The sequence below is a fragment of the Mus caroli genome, unplaced genomic scaffold (genome assembly GCF_978045245.1).
Source record: "Mus caroli unplaced genomic scaffold, Mus_caroli_1 scaffold_12, whole genome shotgun sequence".
Lineage (NCBI taxonomy): Eukaryota > Metazoa > Chordata > Mammalia > Rodentia > Muridae > Mus > Mus caroli.
In genome coordinates, this window is record NW_028227267.1 from 57,620,527 (window position 1) to 57,640,741 (window position 20,215).

At 42.4% G+C, this 20,215-nt stretch overlaps 1 protein-coding gene and 1 pseudogene across 2 annotated transcripts in view; one reads left to right on the plus strand and one right to left on the minus strand.

The window, feature by feature from the left end:
- Positions 1–15,761, minus strand: part of Spryd7 (SPRY domain containing 7) — a 34,163-nt gene extending 18,402 nt beyond the window's left edge. For both annotated transcript variants that reach the window (XM_021181848.3, XM_021181847.3), the window contains exons 1-2: positions 15,492–15,761; positions 2,754–2,870 (exon numbers count right to left, since the gene is read on the minus strand). In XM_021181848.3, coding sequence (XP_021037507.1) covers positions 2,754–2,870; positions 15,492–15,597 — 223 coding nt within the window. In that variant the 5' untranslated portion in view covers positions 15,598–15,761. The remainder of the gene's footprint in view (positions 1–2,753; positions 2,871–15,491) is intronic.
- A 259-nt stretch (positions 15,762–16,020) lies between these two features.
- LOC110309843 (proteasome subunit alpha type-2-like) lies at positions 16,021–19,071 on the plus strand (annotated as a pseudogene).
- The last annotated feature ends 1,144 nt before the right edge of the window (positions 19,072–20,215 follow it).

Consider the following 20,215-nt stretch of genomic DNA (forward strand, 5'->3'; position numbering starts at 1 on the left):
CTCTCCCTCTCTCCTCTTTACCTCCTTCCTGTGAATAAGATGTAAGCTTTCAGGTACTGCTCCAGCACCATGCCTCCCTGCCTGCCTGCCTGCCACCAACCATGCTCCCCTCCATGATGATCATGCTCTGAAACTGTAAGAAAGCCCCCAATTAAATACCTACTTTTAAAGTGTCTCTTCACAGCAATAGAACAATAACTAAGACACAAAAAAAGGAAAAGATAGGAGACTGCCAAAACATAGCACTTAGGACTCAGAATAGGTTTAGAATGTTTTTAAATGAATGAGTAAAGCACACACTAGTATTCAAAAGCCACTAGCTATTACCATTACTATTTTCTCTTAAAGTTTCTTTGGTTTGATTTTGGTTTTTTTTTTTTTTTTTAGCACTATAGGGCTAGGTATGTGAGTACAGCCTGGTGGTAGTCTTGACCTTGGGCTTGATTCACAGCAAAACGCATCTACCTATCTATCTATCTATCTATCTGTCTATCTATCTGTCTATCTATCTATCTATCTATCTATCTATCTATCTATCTATCTATCTATCTGTCTATCTATCTACCTAGTCTCAGCTCTATTATACTTACAATGAGTATCAAGTAATAATATCTTATGAGCAGTAATTCAAAGGCTGAACATGAATAAGATTTAAAATAATTTTCTTAGTGCTGGGGATTTAAATCCAGCACCTCTCACATGCCTGGTAAGTGCTCTCACCACATTATATCTCTAGAAGCAGGCATTCTCTTGCCCAGACAAATAAAATATCCAGAGTCTTAGACCTTTCCTCAAGTTGCTACCTTTCCAGTTTTTATTAAAATCAGAAGAAATACACATGAAATATACACGGAAGAAGGTTTGAATTTCCATAATGCTAATACTTTTTTCAGAACTGACTGATTCCATCAGAAAGTTGTATGCACGTTTGGACTTGACCATCTTGATATCTGAAATATTTTGACCTTATAGTTTGCCTCCCCAAGAGAAAACTCTGAGAATGATCGAAGGTGACAATCCTAACTTCATAACATTTCCAGATAGGGTTCTGCAGTCTCCTTACTCCTAAAGAACTGTGTACAACTACCTCTAACTTCCAATACAGAATTAACACTCCAACATCTCATCTGTCCTAGGGATGGCACTGTAAACAGTGTCCCTCACAGAAAAATCCATAGCTCATTCTTTATTAGCTTTAAGGCTCAAATTTTTGCTTTTTTAAAGAAGCAAGTATATTGGGGAGACAACACTAATTGGGACAGTCTACAGCCAGTGAAGTAACTTACAACAACACAGTGGATAGACTTGGATTATGTCATTCATCTAAGAAAACCAGTATAAACTACTATAGGGAACCAGCTCCAGAAGTATTGTATTGTCCAAAGAATGGGATTCTCTTTACTATAGTCTTTTTATAGTTACATCATTGATGACGGTTCACCAAAGGTCTCTTTATAATATGACTTATATTAAAAAAAACCAAACCCCACATATCTGACCATATATAATACTGCTACAAGTTTTGGTCCTAATAGTCATACAGATTTGCTATGTAATTCAAGAAACTCCCTAAAATTGCAAAAGAAAAGTCTTATAGTTTGGATGTGAAGTGTCCTTCCAAAGGACCATGTGGATGGATCCCTGCTGATGGATTTAATCACATAGAATGACTGCACCATGAGGGTTCTGTTTTCATCAGGGGTTAGTCCCTGGTGTAGTCATAGCATGATGGCATTATTAGAAGGTGGTATAAAAATAGGAATTGGGGCTTGTTTGGGAGAAAGGAAGTTACTGGGAGCACGCCTTTGCAAAGTATATCTTGTCCCCAGGCTCTTCTGTGTCATTACTCTCTATTTCCTGGCTCTTGTGACGTGGGGAACTTTGCAATACCAGTGTCCTCCCAAGATTTCATGCCTTGCTATGGCTGAGAATCCACAGAACCACTCACCATCTCATTGTGTATGGCTCACTGTGTGTATATAGAACTCAGTAGGCAGGTCAGGTGGTCTTAAACTACAGAGATCTGCCGCTCTCTGACTCCCAAGTACTGACATTACTTTGTTACAGCCACTAGCATAGGTACACACCTCAGATTTCTTCCAGGATTCTCTATCTGATGACTGCTTCAGAAAACAAACCAGGGTATCTTGGTAAAAGAGTTAAGGGGAAGAGCTGAAGAGTTGGCTCAGAGGTTAAGAGCACTGACTGTTCTTCCAGAGATCCTGAGTTCAATTCCCAGCAACCACATGGTGGCTCACAACCATCTGTAATATGATCCGATGTACTTTTCTGGTGTGTCCGAAGACAGCTACAGTGTACTAATATATGTAAAATAAATAAATAAATAAATAAATAAATATTTTAAATTTTTTTTCAAAAAGAGTTAAGGGGAAAGCTCAAATCAAAGATTACTCTTTATCCTAACATGAAATATAGCAAGAGTCAACATGCTTTACAGGCTAACATACAGGGTGGCTCTAGAACCTTAAATGATGCTAGTGTCCTGTCTTAAAACACTGTCATACATGAAATTCTTACTGCAGACAGTGCAGCACCTAAAATTCCTATTCCATAGAAGAGAAAATGAAACCTAATTTAGCAAACTGCTTGATTTAACTTGGATCACAACAGTAGAAGACTGGGACCTGTATACAGAGTTTTCTTAACCAGCTCCTAAAATTTTTTTCATATTCAAAATTATTGCTAATATTCAAAATAACTGACATCTAATAGTTAAGTACAATTATACTAACCAGTAGACTGGATTTTGAACTCAAAGTAGCTTTTGTTCTGATGTAAGGGTGCACTGGCTAAACAACCTCCAGTGCCACAGATTCTTCTTCCGTTTTTCACGATGACAACATCTGTTCCTAAACAAAACACAATACCACAATCATAGTTAATTTGTGTACTAGTTGTGTCTGTGTAACAGAAGGGGTGGGAAGGAGAGCAAGTCCATAGGTGTGGTTATCACACATCCATAGGTCAGTATCAGCTGTCTTCCTCCATAGCCTCCCACCTTATTTTCTGAGCTGGAACCTGGAGATCACTGACTGGTTAGACTGGTTGGCCAGCGAGTCTCTTAATCTTCTTGTTTTGTCCTATCAGTGCCTCAGTTATAGAAATGTACTGTCATGCCCAGCTTTTTGTGGGTACTAGGGAACCCAAACATGGGTCATCGCAGAGTAAGCACTTTATCCACTAAGCCAGTGCCCTGGGCACATTCACTAATTCAGTCAATAACAACTGTAACAACAAACCAGGAACATTATTAGTCTTTTCAGCCAGGCGTGGTGGCGCGCAACTTTAATCCTGGCACTCAGGAGGCAGAGGCAGGCGGATTTCTGAGTTCGAAGCCAGCCTGGTCTACAGAGTGAGTTCCAGGACAGCCAGGGCTACACAGAGAAACCCTGTCTTGAAAAAACAAACAAACAAAAAAAAAAAAAACATAAAATATAGTAAAAAATTATAAGATAGGAGACTAACATTTAATTTTTAACCAATAAACAGATTAAATAATCTAACAATTTTCATTTAATACAAGCCATAAAAACTTAGTATATTGGTACAATTTTCAATTCCAAGCAAATGACTTAAGACAATCTATTAAAAGGCAGCTGAGCATCTACTAAGGAGAAGCCATTACCAACAGTGTTACACACTGGAGTGGTCAGGTCAGAGCAGAGGAGTGAGGACCTCAGTGATAGGGAGGAGCAGCTCCATGTTGAAATGGCTGACACTGAAAAACTTGGTTCTAGGATCTTTACATGTTCACTAAGAGAGTCTCTGCTAGTCCATGGCAAAAATGTAAGCAAGTTTGTTACTTAGTCATGAGACAGGGTCTCTCTGTAGTGCCTGTTCTAGTCTCAAACTTTTGATTTTTTCTTTCTCACTCTCCTGAATGGGATTCCAGATATGTGCCACAATGCCCCACTATCAGTAAGATCTTAACATCATTAACCACACTTTATTTTCATAGAAAAGTTTAGTTTCGAGCCGGAGGACAGAGACCTGCCCTGCAGAGAGCGCCATCTTGGCTCCGGGACTCCGCCGAACTTAGTCTACAGGTTAGAGTGAGGACCACAGAGGCAGACAGCTTCTGGGACAGGCGGGAGCCACAGAGCCGCTGAGGCAGCACCCTTTTGGGGCCGCAGACATCCGGCACCCTCCCAGTCGGAGGACAGTGACCTGCCCTGCAGGGAGCGCCATCTTGGCTCCGGGACTCCGCCGAGCTTAGTCTCTACAGGTCAGAGTGGGGAACACGGGGGCAGACGGCTTCTGGGACAGGCGGGAGCCACAGAGCCGCTGAGGCAGCACCCTTTTGGGGCCGCAGACTTCCGGCACCCTCCCAGCCGGAGGACAGAGACCTGCCCTGCAGAGAGTGCCATCTTGGCTCCGGGACTCCGCCGAACTTGGTCTACAGGTTAGAGTGAGGACCACAGAGGCAGACAGCTTCTGGGACAGGCGGGAGCCACAGAGCCGCTGAGGCAGCACCCTTTTGGGGCCGCAGACATCCGGCACCCTCCCAGTCGGAGGACAGTGACCTGCCCTGCAGGGAACGCCATCTTGGCTCCGGGACTCCGCCGAGCTTAGTCTCTACAGGTCAGAGTGGGGAACACGGGGGCAGACGGCTTCTGGGACAGGCGGGAGCCACAGAGCTGCTGAGGCAGCACCCTTTAGGGGCCGCAGACATCCGGCACCCTCCCAGTCGGAGGACAGTGACCTGCCCTGCAGGGAGCGCCATCTTGGCTCCGGGACTCCGCCGAACTTAGTCTGTACAGGTCAGAGTGAGGACCACAGAGGCAGACAGCTTCTGGGACAGGCGGGAGCCACAGAACCGCTGAGGCAGCACCCTTTTGGGGCCGCAGACATCCGACACCCTCCCAGCCGGAGAACAGTGACCTGCCCTGCAGGGAGCGCCATCTTGGCTCCGGGACTCCGCCGAACTTAGTCTGTACAGGTCTGCTGACAGAGGATACTCAGAATCCCCAGAAGAACAACCTCTGAACAGAGACAACTATAACAACTCCAGAGATTACCAGATGGTGAGAGGTAAAGGTAAGAATCTTACTAACAGAAACCAAGACCACTCACCATCATCAGGACCCAGCACTCCCACTTCGCCCAGTCCAGGGCACCCCAACACACCTGAAAAACTAGACCTGGATTTAAAAGCATATCTCATGATGATGGTAGAGGACATCAAGAAGGACTTTAAAGAACTACAGGAGAACATGGCTAAAGAGTTACAAGTCCTTAAAGAAAAACAGGAAAACACAACCAAACTGGTAGAAGTCCTTAAAGAGAAACAGGAAAACACATCCAATCAGATGATGGAAATGAACAAAACCATACTAGACCTAAAAAGGGAAGTAGACACAATAAAGAAAACCCAAAATGAGGCAACACTGGAGATAGAAACCCTAGGAAAGAAATCTGGAACCATAGATGCAAGCATCAGCAACAGAATACAAGAGATGGAAGAGAGAATCTCAGGTGCAGAAGATTCCATAGAGAACATGGGCACAACAATCAAGGAAAATGGAAAATGCAAAAAGATCCTAACTCAAAACATCCAGGAAATACAGGACACAATGAGAAGACCAAACCTACGGATAATAGGAGTGGATGAGAATGAAGATTTTCAACTCAAAGGACCAGCAAACATCTTCAACAAAATTATAGAAGAAAACTTCCCAAATCTAAAGAAAGAGATGCCCATGAACATACAAGAAGCCTACAGAACTCCAAATAGGCTGGACCAGAAAAGAAATACCTCCCGACACATAATAATCAGAACAACAAATGCACTAAATAAAGATAGAATACTAAAAGCAGTAAGAGAAAAAGGCCAAGTAACATATAAAGGCAAGCCTATCAGAATTACACCAGATTTTTCACCAGAGACTATGAAAGCTAGAAGATCCTGGACAGATGTTATACAGACACTAAAAGAACACAAATTCCAGCCCAAGCTACTATACCCAGCCAAACTCTCAATTAACATAGATGGAGAAACCAAAGTATTCCACGACAAAGCCAAATTCACACATTATCTCTCCACGAATCCAGCCCTTCAAAGGATAATAACAGAAAAAAACCAATACAAGGACAGGAACCACGCCCTAGAAACAACAAGAAGGTAATCCCTCAACAAACCTAAAAGAAGACAGCCACAAGAACAGAATGCCAACTTTAACAACAAAAATAACAGGAAACAACAATTACTTTTCCTTAATATCTCTTAATATCAATGGACTCAACTCCCCGATAAAAAGACATAGACTAACAAACTGGCTACACAAACAAGACCCAACATTTTGCTGCTTACAAGAAACTCATCTCAGAGAAAAAGATAGACACTACCTCAGAATGAAAGGCTGGAAAACAATTTTCCAAGCAAATGGTCTGAAGAAACAAGCTGGAGTAGCCATTCTAATATCAGATAAGATTGACTTCCAACCCAAAGTCATCAAAAAAGACAGGGAGGGGCACTTCATACTCATCAAAGGTAAAATCCTCCAAGAGGAACTATCAATCCTGAATATCTATGCTCCAAATACAAAGGCAGCCTCATTCATTAAAGAAACTTTAGTAAATCTCAAAGCACACATTGCACCTCATACAATAATAGTGGGAGACTTCAACACACCACTTTCACCAATGGACAGATCATGGAAACAGAAACTAAACAGGGACACAGTGAAACTAACAGAAGTTATGGATCAAATGGATCTGGCAGATATCTACAGAACATTTTACCCTAAAACAAAAGGATACACCTTCTTCTCAGCACCTCATGGTACCCTCTCCAAAATTGACCACGTAATTGGGCACAAAACAGGACTCAACAGATACAAAAACATTGAAATTGTCCCATGCATCCTATCAGATCACCATGGACTAAGGCTGATCTTCAATAACAAAATAAATAATAGAAAGCCAACCTTCACGTGGAAACTGAACAACACTCTTCTCAATGATACCTTGGTCAAGGAAGGAATAAAGAAAGAAATTAAGGACTTTTTAGAGTTCAATGAAAATGAAGCCACAACATACCCAAACTTATGGGACGCAATGAAAGCATTTCTAAGAGGAAAACTCATAGCTCTGAGTGCCTCCAAAAGGAAACTAGAAAGAGCACACATTAGCAGCTTGACAACACACCTAAAAGCACTAGAACAAAAGGAAGCAAATTCACCCAAGAGGAGTAGACGGCAGGAAATAATCAAACTCAGGGGTGAAATCAACCAAGTGGAAACAAGAAAAACTATTCAAAGAATCAACCAATCAAGGAGCTGGTTCTTTGAGAAAATCAACAAGATAGATAAACCCTTAGCCAGACTCACTAGAGGGCACAGGGAAAGCATCCTAATTAACAAAATCAGAAATGAAAAAGGAGACATAACAACAGATCCTGAAGACATCCAAAACACCATCAGATCCTTCTACCAAAGGCTATACTCAACAAAACTGGAGAACCTGGATGAAATGGAGAAGTTCCTAGACAGATACCAGGTACCAAAGTTGAATCAAGATCAGGTTAATGATCTAAACAGCCCTATATCCCCCAAAGAAATAGAAGCAGTCATTAATAGTCTCCCAACCAAAAAAAGCCCAGGACCAGATGGGTTTAGTGCAGAGTTCTATCAGACCTTCAAAGAAGATCTAATCCCAGTTCTTCACAAACTATTCCACAAAATAGAAACAGAAGGTACTCTACCCAACTCATTCTATGAAGCCACAATTACTCTGATACCTAAACCACAAAAAGACCCAACAAAGATAGAAAACTTCAGACCAATATCCCTTATGAATATTGATGCAAAAATCCTCAATAAAGTTCTTGCTAACCGAATCCAAGAACACATCAAAACAATCATCCATCCTGACCAAGTAGGTTTCATCCCAGGGATGCAGGGATGGTTCAATATACGGAAATCCATCAACGTAATCCAGTATATAAACAAACTCAAAGACAAAAACCACATGGTCATCTCGTTAGATGCGGAAAAAGCATTTGACAAGATCCAACACCCATTCATGATAAAAGTCTTGAAAAGATCAGGAATTCAAGGCCCATACCTAAACATGATAAAAGCAATCTACAGCAAACCAGTAGCCAACATCAAAGTAAATGGTGAGAAGCTTGAAGCAATCCCTCTAAAATCAGGGACTAGACAAGGCTGTCCACTTTCTCCATACCTATTCAACATTGTACTTGAAGTCCTAGCCAGAGCAATTCGACAACAAAAGGAGATCAAAGGGATACAAATTGGAAAAGATGAAGTCAAAATATCACTCTTTGCAGATGATATGATAGTATATATAAGTGACCCTAAAAATTCCACCAGAGAACTCCTAAGCCTGATAAACAGCTTCGGTGAAGTAGCTGGATATAAAATTAACTCAAACAAATCAATGGCCTTTCTCTACACAAAGAATAAACAGGCTGAGAAAGAAATTAGGGAAACAACACCCTTCTCAATAGTCACAAATAATATAAAATATCTTGGCGTGACTCTAACTAAGGAAGTGAAAGATCTGTATAATAAAAACTTCAAGTCTCTGAAGAAAGAAATTCTAGAAGATCTCAGAAGATGGAAAGATCTCCCATGCTCATGGATTGGCAGGATCAACATTGTAAAAATGGCTATCTTGCCAAAAGCAATCTACAGATTCAATGCAATCCCCATCAAAATTCCAACTCAATTCTTCAACGAATTAGAAAGTGCAATCTGCAAATTCATCTGGAATAACAAAAAACCTAGGATAGCAAAAACTCTTCTCAAGGATAAAAGAACCTCTGGTGGAATCACCATGCCGGACCTAAAGCTCTACTACAGAGCAATTGTGATAAAAACTGCATGGTACTGGTATAGTGACAGACAAATAGACCAATGGAATAGAATTGAAGACCCAGAAATGAACCCACACACCTATGGTTACTTGATCTTCGACAAGGGAGCTAAAAACATCCAGTGGAAGAAAGACAGCATTTTCAACAAATGGTGCTGGCACAACTGGTTGTTAACATGTAGAAGAATGCGAATCGATCCATTCCTATCTCCTTGTACTAAGGTCAAGTCTAAGTGGATCAAGGAACTTCACATAAAACCAGAGACACTGAAACTTATAGAGGAGAAAGTGGGGAAAAGCCTTGAAGATATGGGCACAGGGGAAAAATTCCTGAATAGAACAGTAATGGCTTGTGCTGTAAGATCGAGAATTGACAAGTGGGACCTCATGAAACTACAAAGCTTCTGCAAGGCTAAAGACACCATCAATAAGACAAAAAAACCACCAACAGATTGGGAAAGGATCTTCACCTATCCTAAATCAGATAAGGGACTAAAATCCAATATATATAAAGAACTCAAGAAGGTGGACTCCAGAAAGTCAAATAACCCCATTAAAAAATGGGGCTCAGAACTGAACAAAGAATTCTCGCCTGAGGAATACCGAATGGCAGAGAAACACCTGAAAAAATGTTCAACATCCTTAATCATCAGGGAAATGCAAATCAAAACAACCCTGAGATTCCACCTCACACCAGTCAGAATGGCTAAGATCAAAAATTCAGGTGACAGCAGATGCTGGCGAGGATGTGGAGAAAGAGGAACACTCCTCCATTGTTGGTGGGATTGCAAGCTTGTACAACCACTCTGGAAATCAGTCTGGCGGTTCCTCAGAAAATTGGACATAGTACTACCGGAGGATCCAGCAATACCTCTCCTGGGCATATATCCAGAAGATGTCCCAACCGGTAAAAAGGACACATGTTCCACTATGTTCATAGCAGCCCTATTTATAATAGCCAGAAGCTGGAAAGAACCCAGATGTCCCTCAACAGAGGAATGGATACAGAAATTATGGTACATTTACACAATGGAGTACTACTCAGCTATTAAAAAGAATGAATTTATGAAATTCCTAGCCAAATGGATGGACCTGGAGGGCATCATCTTGAGTGAAGTAACACAATCACAAAAGAACTCACACAATATGTATTCACTGATAAGTGGATATTAGCCCAAAACTTAGGATACCCAAGATTTAAGATACAATTTGCTAAACGCATGAAACTCAAGAAGAATGAAGACCAAAGTGTGGACACTGTGCACCTTCTCAGAATTGGGAACAAAACACCCAGGGAAGGAGTTACAGAGACAAAGTTCGTAGCGGTGATGAAAGGATGGACCATTTAGAGACTGCCGTACCCAGGGATCCATCCCATAATCAACTTCTAAACGCTGACACCATTGCATACACTAGCAAGATTTTGCTGAAAGGACCCAAATATAGCTGTCTCTTGTGAGACGTTGCTGGGGCCTAGCAAACACAGGAGTGGATGTTCACAGTCAGCTATTGGATGTATCACAGGGCTCCCAATGGAGAAGCTAGAGTAAGTACCCAAGGAGCTAAAGGGATCTGCAACCCTATTGTTGGAACAACATGATGTACTAACTAGAACCCCGGAGCTCTTGTCTCTAGCTGCATATGTATGGAAAGATGGCCTAGTCAGCCATCAATGGAAAGAGAGGCCCATTGGACTTGCAAACTTTATATGCCCCAATATAGGGGAATGCCAGGGCCAAAAGAATGGGAATGGGTGGATAGGGAAGTGGGGGGGCGCTATGGGGGACTTTTGGGATAGCATTGGAAACGTAATTGAGGAAAATATGTAATAAAAATATTAAAAAAAAAAAAAAAGATCTGCAACCACAGAAGGACAAAAAAAAAAAAAAAAAGATATTAAGGAAAAGTAAAAAAAAAAAAAAAAAAAAAGAAAAGTTTAGTTTCATCTCAAACAACTTCAGATTCAACAGCAAGAAAAATACAGCATTTGAAATGTGAACCTATTAGTACTTTGTTTCTAATTTTTTGGGGGAGGAAATCAACTTCATCAGAGATCATGAATAGAGCATAATTCTTATTTGTAAGAAAAATCTTTTAACACTAAAACATGTGACTTCCAAAGTCTATGGCCATTATTATCTACTCCCTGGAAATAAAACCATAAGCCAAGCACATACAAGTATTAGGGCTAGGTGGCACACCTCCAGAAGGGCCTACATAAAACTTGGCAATAGTAATAAAAGGCTGAGTTCCTACTTAAACAAAACAAAATCATCAGTCTAAACTGATGACTATATATACACGGTCAACTGGGTGTGGTGGCGCACGCCTTTAATCCCAGCACTTGGGAGGCAGAGGCAGGCAGATTTCTGAGTTTGAGGCCAGCCTGGTCTACAGAGTGAGTTCCAGGACAGTCAAGGCTACACAGAGAAACCCTGACTCGAAAAAAACAAAAAACAAAACAAAGACTATACACTGTCAAGGTAAATGCATTTTTTTTCTTTGTTTGTTTAACTAAAAATGTTAAGGGCTGGCACCTGCCACAGAGCCTCAGAAGACCTGAATTTGATCCCTGGAACACACATGGTAATAAGTAGTCCTCTAACCTCCACACACAATTTCTGAGCTGGAGAGATGACTCAGCCGTTTCAGGCATTTGCCACCAAGTCTAACAACCTTGCACATATTGGAAGGAGAGAATCACTTCTTGCAAGTTAACCTCGGCTGACTATGGTGGGCCATACCAGTAGGATATGTGGCGAGCAGAGGCAGGAGAATCCCAAGTACAGGTAATGTTCTGGCTCCACATCTGTTCCTAAACACACACATATATGCAATAAATAAATAAATGCAATTTTAAAATGAAATCAAGTCACTAAATTATTGCAATAAATTTTATAAATGATTTGCATCTGACTACCCCATACAACTCTAGTCGTTTTGAATAAAGAGTGTCTTCTTTGATGTCAAAGACAGTATAATGCTTGGCTTCTACTAGGAGCTTAGTAATAACGTACATAGGAATGAATAAATAAGCTGTGCTAAGCACTTTAGAGCAAGCAGTAGCACCTGCTTACCTTTTAAGGACAGACTTCCCTCTTGAAACCTAACAATTCTGAGGGCTCAGTCTTAGGCTTCAGTATTTGATGTGGGTTAAGTCAGTAAGTATACTTCACATTTTGTGGTCACATTGATTACATCAAGGGCAATTATGTGACCTGGTAAACAATAATCAGGGAAAGTGTCAGGACTTCTGCAAAGAACAATTGAAGACACTTTTGTTCTTGTGGGACAGTATAGAGAAAGTAGCTGGGCATGGTGGCACATGCCTTTAATCCCAGTGGTTGGGAGACTGAGGCAGGAGGATCTCTTTGAGTTTGAGGCCAGACTGGTCTACAAGGAGAATTGCAAGACAGCCAAGGCTATTACACAGAGAAAAACTGTCTCAACACCCCCACCCCCACCCCAAAAAAAGGAAAAGAAAAAGAAAAGAGAAAAAGTAGTGAGTTGCTGCCAATGACCATGGCAACTAGCCTTCTTGAGTAAGAAGTAGAAGACAAGAGATTAACAACAATTACAGCAAACCCCATACAAACATAAAGCTCACCTCTGGCAGCACTGTGTCTTTTCCTGAAGCTAGTGCTGCCGCCTTTGTATTTTGTGTCACAAGAATAAAATTCCTCCACCATGTAAACAATTCAGAGGTGTAATTTGTAGTACTTGAAATTGAAAAGGTCTTCAGTGAAACACATTTCCAGGGGCAAATAAATGATACTTTTTCTGAACTGGTCTTCCACACATACCCTGCCTCTTTAATAATTTGCTGCTTTTCACCTCATCCTACGGTATGAAGTTAATGGAAATATGAAAAGATTTCCAAAACAATTAGGCTGTTTGGTGAGTTGGAACTTTAGAAACAACGCTAAGCACATCAGTTACTCTTACTTTGATATATTTCCTTACTGAGCGAGTGAATGCAGAAAGGTCTATATTTCAGAGATCATTTGAGGGTGTTTGTGAATCAGTAAGAATAACTTCAAGCTTTCTTCTCCTTAATTAATACAATGATATTCTATATTTGGATCTAAGTAGCTCATGTAGTTTTATTAATAACCGGTACTACTTTGAAAAGTTAAATCAGATTTGAGTACAGATAGACCATTATATAAACATAGCCATAGAACGTGTGTTAATAAACATTAGAGATTTCCAAATGAATAGTGCCTTAGATTTCTATTGCTATGATAAAACACTATGACCAAAGCAATTCAGGGAAGGAAGGGTTTCTTTCACTTTCAGTTCTAAATCACAGTCTAAACAGAAGGAAGATAGGTAGATCCTTAAGGCAGGAACCTAGAGGCAGAAACTGAAGCAGAGGCAGGCTATGGAGGAACTCTGCTTACTGGGCCCCTCCTCCTGCTTTGCTTAACCTGCTTTCTTATGCAACTTGGGACAACCTGCCATGAGCTGGGCCCATCCACAACAACCATTAGCAAAAAAAAAAAAAAAAAAAGCTCTACAAACTTACCACCAGGCAACCTGGATGAGGCATTCTCTCAACTGAGGGCCCTCTTGCCTTTCAGGTACTCTAGCTTGCATCAAGTTGCCAAAAATAAATAAATAACAGTAACAAAACACAACCAGGATGGGTATATCCCTTTCAAAATAACTACCTTGAAAGTTACTTGTTCCTAAAAGACCAATTTACAATTATATGAATCAAAAAAATATTTTTAAAACTTCAAAATGGTTTTAAGTAATGCAACATCATTGTTTAGATATGGAATGTGTATTTTTTAAAAAGAGAAGAAAAAAAAAGGAAAGAAAGTGAAAAAACAAGTAGGGCATTGTGGTACACACCTGTAGACATGTGGAAGGCTGAGGTGGTGGTGGCTTGAGCCAGGAATTGAAGACAACCTGAGCAATATAGACTACTCTCCTTTAAAAACAAAACAACAACCAAGAAACCAACAAAATAAATCAAAACGAAACTAGTATGAAACAAACAAAAAAGCCCAAATATATTCTTTTTTGGGGGGAGCTGTCCTGGAACTCACTTTGTAGACCAGGCTGGCCTCGAACTTAGAAATCTGCCTGCCTCTGCCTCCCGAGTGCTGGGATTAAAGGCATGCACCACCACGCCGGGCTCCAAATATATTCTTTAGGTTATATAATTTTATGCTAAACACAAGCAGTATGTTTCCCATGTTTTCAAGTTAAGGCCAATCCGCTTTTGAATCATTCTTCTAACTCAACACTTCTCTTCCTTTTTATTGTGATTCTCACATCAAGCTTGAAAGTAGTTTCAATTTATTGTAAAATAGCTTAAGAAAAAAGTTCCATGGAAGGGATGAAATTGAGAGACCGTATCCCGGTTCTTTACTCAGCACCTGGGTGTGCTGGATAGCATAGGAGAAAGGGAAACTGCAATGATACAATGGGTCACTTAGTTCTTCCTAAAAAAGGCCAGGAATAAGGATTGTTCTACATAATAGACAGCACAGGGGGGGGGGGGGGCTCAAAAGTCACTACAGTCCTGTAGTCTTATCTCAGCCCTTAATACAGTATCTTGTCACCTAAAAGTCATATTCATTGAGTGAGTAAATTAAATAGAAATGTTTCCTGAGAGAAAGTACAAGATCTGAACATCCACTGTCTATAGTGATGGATAAGGGCTTAAAGGTATTTAGTACTGAAATTCTGTACTATACTAGAGACTGTAAATTTGTGGTGGCACTGTACACCATAGTAAACGACGACTGCGTATAGTACTGCAATAGAAAATATAATGGGCAATGTTTGCAGACTTGTAGATTACCTGGGCGGAAAAGAGTTTTGTTGTAGATATTAAGAATGCTTGTGTTACTTAAATACAGTCTTTTAGACAATGAGGTATTTGGGGAAATCAAAAAAATGCATTAGTTTATTGTAATAATACACAAAAAGACAGTACTCTAACTGAAATAATTATTCTGGGAAATCTGCCTGGATAATATTCGAGAAGCTTGGAACCATATTGGGGGGGGGTCTAAAATCTGAAGTAATCCTATGTAGAAAAAGATGCTACAGAGGAGGGAGAATGTTGGATGAGAAATTATTATTAAATTAATTATAAAGCCATTGGGAACTGGAAAAAAAAAAAAAACATGGATGAGAAGGAGCACTGTTCTATTTTGCAATCGCTTGACCCGATGGCGAGAGTCAGATAAAATTACAGCGTTCCCAACAGTGACTAAGGTGTCCAGCAATGGAGATTTTAGTGGAAGTGGCTTGTTACGACCTGAGGCTCTACTCCAGGCTTCTGCAACCCGCCCTGTTTGGGCTTCAGGAAGTGAGGGGAAAATTACTCCCCCAGAACAAGCTTCAGCCTATATTTGATAGTGCTGAAGACAGGACTCAGCAAACACTAGGTGACACTCGACACTAGGGCACTGATGGCGGGCGGGCGCCCCCGCTTTCCTCACCTGGGAACACCTGACTCCTCTCTGGGAGATTCAGCCCTCGGAGGCTGGCACAGCCCATGCCCGATGACCGAGGCCAGAGAGGCCACAGCGGGCTGCGTGGTCACGTGGTCCCCGCCCCATTTCCCTCGGCCCTCGGTGGGCGGTTGGGTCCAGTCGGGAGGCGCTTACCCATGTGCTGCGTGTCCAACTGTACGGCCGGCATCTCCTTGAGAGGAATGTGGCCAGTCCCGCCGTCCCTGCAGCAGCGCAGGCAGCACCACGCCGACGCGGCCATGGCGTAGCTACACAGCCCCACCGCTCCGCCCGCACCCGAGTGCTTCTGGGTCGCGGGAGCCTCGCAGCCCGCACAGCGACAACCGGGCGGGGAGGCGAAGCCGAGTCCGAGGCGAGGTCCCCCGGCGAAGGAGCGAGGACCGCCCGGAGGGGCGGGGCGGTGTCGAGAGGTGGGCGGGGCTAGCGGCCAGCCCAAATCAAAGAGGGTGTGGCGGGTGGGCAGGGCGCTGTAGAGAGCGGAGCAGGGGCCCGGGCTTGACTGACTGAAAGAGGGCGGGGCCAGTGGCCTGACGGCTGGAAGAGGGCGGAGTTGGGGAAAAGGTCCGGGTTTCTGAAAGTAGGCGTGGCCAGTGGCCTGACTGATACGGGGTGGGCGTGGCGGCGTGCGCAGGCGTGCTGCGGCGTCATCCCCTCAGCCCTGTGGCTGGCAGGTGAATGGCGGAGCTGAGAGTCGTCTGGATTCCCTGCGGCTGTGGTTCTGTTGCTGGTTTGACAGGGCCTTCTGTGCTGCCTATAGGGTCTGGAACTCCAGCCCCGACCGCCTCAGCCTCCGTAGTAGCTCCGTGCTGAGTCGGCGCGCTACTGGTAGCTGCCTGGGGCGGCTCCTCAGTGATTTTTAGGGATCGGCAGACCTCCTTTGGGGATGGAGCTAATAAAACGCCCGGGAGTTTTCCGTCGGAACTCTCCCGCTCTCCGCATCCTGCCACGCAGACTCCGACGACCCGGCCTGTGGATGTGCGGCGAGGCTCTTCGCATTTTCCATGCACCGGCGTTTATCATTGGGTTGATTGCTGCGTGGACCTAGGACTTGCAAGCGGTCACCCTTATGAAGGGACTACGGGAAGAGGTCGGGACAGGGCCGAAAGACGACTTTTTAAAAAGTCATTATTGTATATTCGTGCTCAGGACGTGCGTTCAGGCGCTCTCGTGCCACGGCAAGGTCTGAAGACAACTCTCAGAAATAGGTTTTCTCTTCCCCCCCCACCTTGGAGATCCGGGAATCGAACTCAGGTCTTCAGGCTTGCTTTCCGATCAGACCGTCTTGCTCAGCTTTCTGGTGCACCAATGGTTCCTAGAAGTGTGAAGGGAATGCCCTGAGAGAGGGTGAAGAGAAACTCAGCTCTTACTGGGGTCTGCTGCTTCCTATTACCATATGGAAGGAAGGCCCCAGTGGTGGTCACTTTTTATATGCCTGTTGTTATCCCTCAGACACCATCTGGTGTCCCAACAGAATCTGGCTCAAACCTCTCTTCCAAGATAAGATAAACTTCCCTGGAAGTTTTCTAGGTCTTTATCAAATCCTGGGACACTGAACAAAAATTTCCAATTCTTTAGTAATGGTTTCCTATACATAACCTTTTAGTCACCTGAGCGTAAATATACTTTATTGAGATTTTTAGCCATAGAATGAGGGAAAATTTCAGACTTTGGTCTCTTCTATTTATAAAAATATTTTTAGGGCTGGAGAGATGGCTCAGTGGTTAAGAGCACTGGCTATTCTTCCAGAGGTCCTGAGCTCAATTCCCAGCAACCACACGGCAGCTCACAACAACTGTCTGCAACTCTAGTTCCAGGGGATCTGACATCCTCAAACACCAATGCACATAAAATATAAATAAATACATAAATAAATAAATATTCTTATTATGATACTAAGGGAGATATCCAAGGCTTGTTTTACTTTGAGAGTTAGTTATTACAGAATTAATATTCAAAGTAATTGCTAAAATAATTTTGGACTATCCCCTCTCCCTCACTGCCTCTATATCTATGAAGTACTCTTGATAATCCTCTCTCTCTCTCTCTCTCTCTCTCTCTCTCTCACACACACACACACACACACACACCACACGATAGACTTTTTGCAACATTTCAAGCTCAATACTGTCCCTACTTTATAGATGAAGAAATAGATTAAATGACTGCACTTTCACAAAGGTAGAAAATATACAAAGTATGATACAAACCCCGGGGGTCCAACTCTAGCCCTTTATTTGCTTCACCACATCTTTTAGCATCTCAGATTTTAAAGTTTAAACTTAAAATTAAGGTTACAACCCTCAAAATATATTCGGTTAAAAATGCAGATTTGCGCTTCATTTTTTGCATGTTTTATTAGTCTTCACATTAGCTAATCTGCTATAACATATGTAGATAAAATTTGTTTTATGTCCAACTTTCCGGGTAAAGATGGCAGAGCACAGTTACAGCTTCTCGCTGACTACACTACATTCAGCCCATCTGGCAAGCCTGTCCAGATTTGCAGTAGCTAAAGGGGCCCCTTCAGTGGGAATTAAAGCTGCAAATGGCATAGTATTAGCAACTGAGAAAAAGCAGAAATCCATCCCGTATGATGAAAGGAGTGTACACAAGGTGGAGCCCATAACCAAACACATTGGTTTGGTGTCTAGTGGCATGGGCCCCGATTACAGAGCACTTGTACACAGAGCCCGGAAACTTGCTCAGCAATACTATCTTGTTTACCAAGAACCCGTTCCCACAGCCCAGCTGGTACAGAGAGCAGCATCTGTGATGCAGGAGTACACGCAGGCAGGTGGTGTTCGTCCATTCGGTGTTTCTTTACTTATCTGTGGGTAGAATGAGGGACGACCATCTTTATTTCAGTCAGACCCATCTGGAGCTTGCTTTGCCTGGAAGGCCACAGCAATGAGAAAGAACTATGTGAACTGGAAAACTGTCCTTGAGAAAAGATATAATGAAGACCTAGAACTGGAAGATGTCATTCATACAGCCATCTTAACCCTAAAGGAAAGCTTTGAAGGGCAAATGACAGAAGATAACATAGAAGTTGGGATCTGAGCCGGGTGTGGTGGCACACGCCTTTAATCCCAGCACTTGGGAGGCAGAGGCAGTCGGATTTCTTTCTGAGTTCGAAGCCAGCCTGGTCTACAGAGTGAGTTCCAGGACAGCCAAGGCTATATAGAGAAACCTTGTCTCGAAACACGAAAAAAAAAAAAAAAGAAAGAAAGAAAAAAAGTTGGGATCTGCAATGAGGCTGGCTTTGGGAGGCTCACTCCAACTGAAGTGAAGGATTATCTGGCTGCTATTGCGTAATGAAGATGTGCTGGAACAATCAAGATCTCACACACTGTACTTTTTCATGTTTAAAGTATGTTTTGTTTGTCCAGACTTATCTCTCTCTACATGGTTTAATGGACACACATTTTTAAAATAATCATAATAGACTGTTACAAAAAATTGTTTTATAAATCAAGCCTGTTGCTTAAAAGTGTTATTAAAAGTAGTACATGTGTTAGATATTTAATAATTGGTCACATATTTAATTAAAGACTGTTAAATGGCTCTGAATAGGCCACTAATGTAGAGAGGCAGAAATCCCATAGTCTTTCCTGGTTGGAAAAGTAATTTGTTAGGACACTGCCCAACATACTTTGCCCTTACTAATCGAAACTCCGGTGCCCTCAGCAGAGTGAGGCAAACAAAACCGGTTTGCTCCTGGAACAGACCTCCCAGTCTTGGCAGGTGAGTGTTGATGAGCTCATAGGCTTGCTTGTATTTGGGTTCTTTTTTTTTTTTTTTTTTTTACTTTCAAAGGTGTTACCAGTTCTTTTTGAAAAGCAGATATTCTGACAGTCTTTCACCATCACTTAAAATAATAGTCACAAATAAAGCCTACAAAAGAAGGCTCTTAGTAGTTAGAAAGTTGTTTATCTAAGTCAAAAGCAATAACAAAGAATGACTTACCAGGCAGAGACTAGATCTAGATCTCTCTGCATCACTGACCTGAGCTCTGAGCAGGTGAGTCGCTGGGTGTGTGTAGCTGGTGGCTGACAGCTGGCTTTAAACACGCTTGGCATTTTCTTTGATGGTGTTTGTGGAACACAGACATCTATTGAGTTTCACACTCTGTACTGAGTGTAACACATATGTAGCACATAGTTATCACATATGTAGCAGAGGATGGCCTTCTCTGACATCAATGGGAGGGGAGGGAGGCTTGATGCCCCAGCCTGGGGAAGGTGAGAGCCTTGAGGTGGGAGTGCTTGAATGGGTGGAGGAGCACCCTCACAGAGGCAAAGGGGAGGGGGGAGGGGGGATGGGATGTGGGGTTTTTGGAGGGGTAACCGGGAAGGGGGAAATCATTTGAAATGTAAGTAAATAAAATGATTAATAAAAAAATCATGTTGCGCTAAATCTCCAACCCAAATAGACCCGTGCAATGAAAACACAACTCAATATGAGTAGAAATTGCCCGCCTAGATTGGGCAGATCTACCACTACCCTACTGTATTCCCCAGCTAGGAGATCCCTTATAACCTGCAGTTTCTCTAGCCCACTTGCTTCTGCTCCATTTTCCTTCCACCTCCGTCTTCCTCTCCCTCCTCCCTCTCCTCATTCTCCCTAAAACTTTTCAGCCTCACCTTCCCTTCTACTGCCCAATCATCAGCTCTAGCCTTTATTTTACAAGTTAAAATGCAAAGAAGGTTGACATGAAGTCACCTGAGAACAAGATTCACTCCTCATCCCAGGCAACCCCTCTTGGGGAAGCAGAATTAGCATCAAAATACAAACAGCACCAGGGCAATCCACAACAAAAATCATTCATCAGTCTTGTTTTGGTTTGGTTTGGTTTGGCT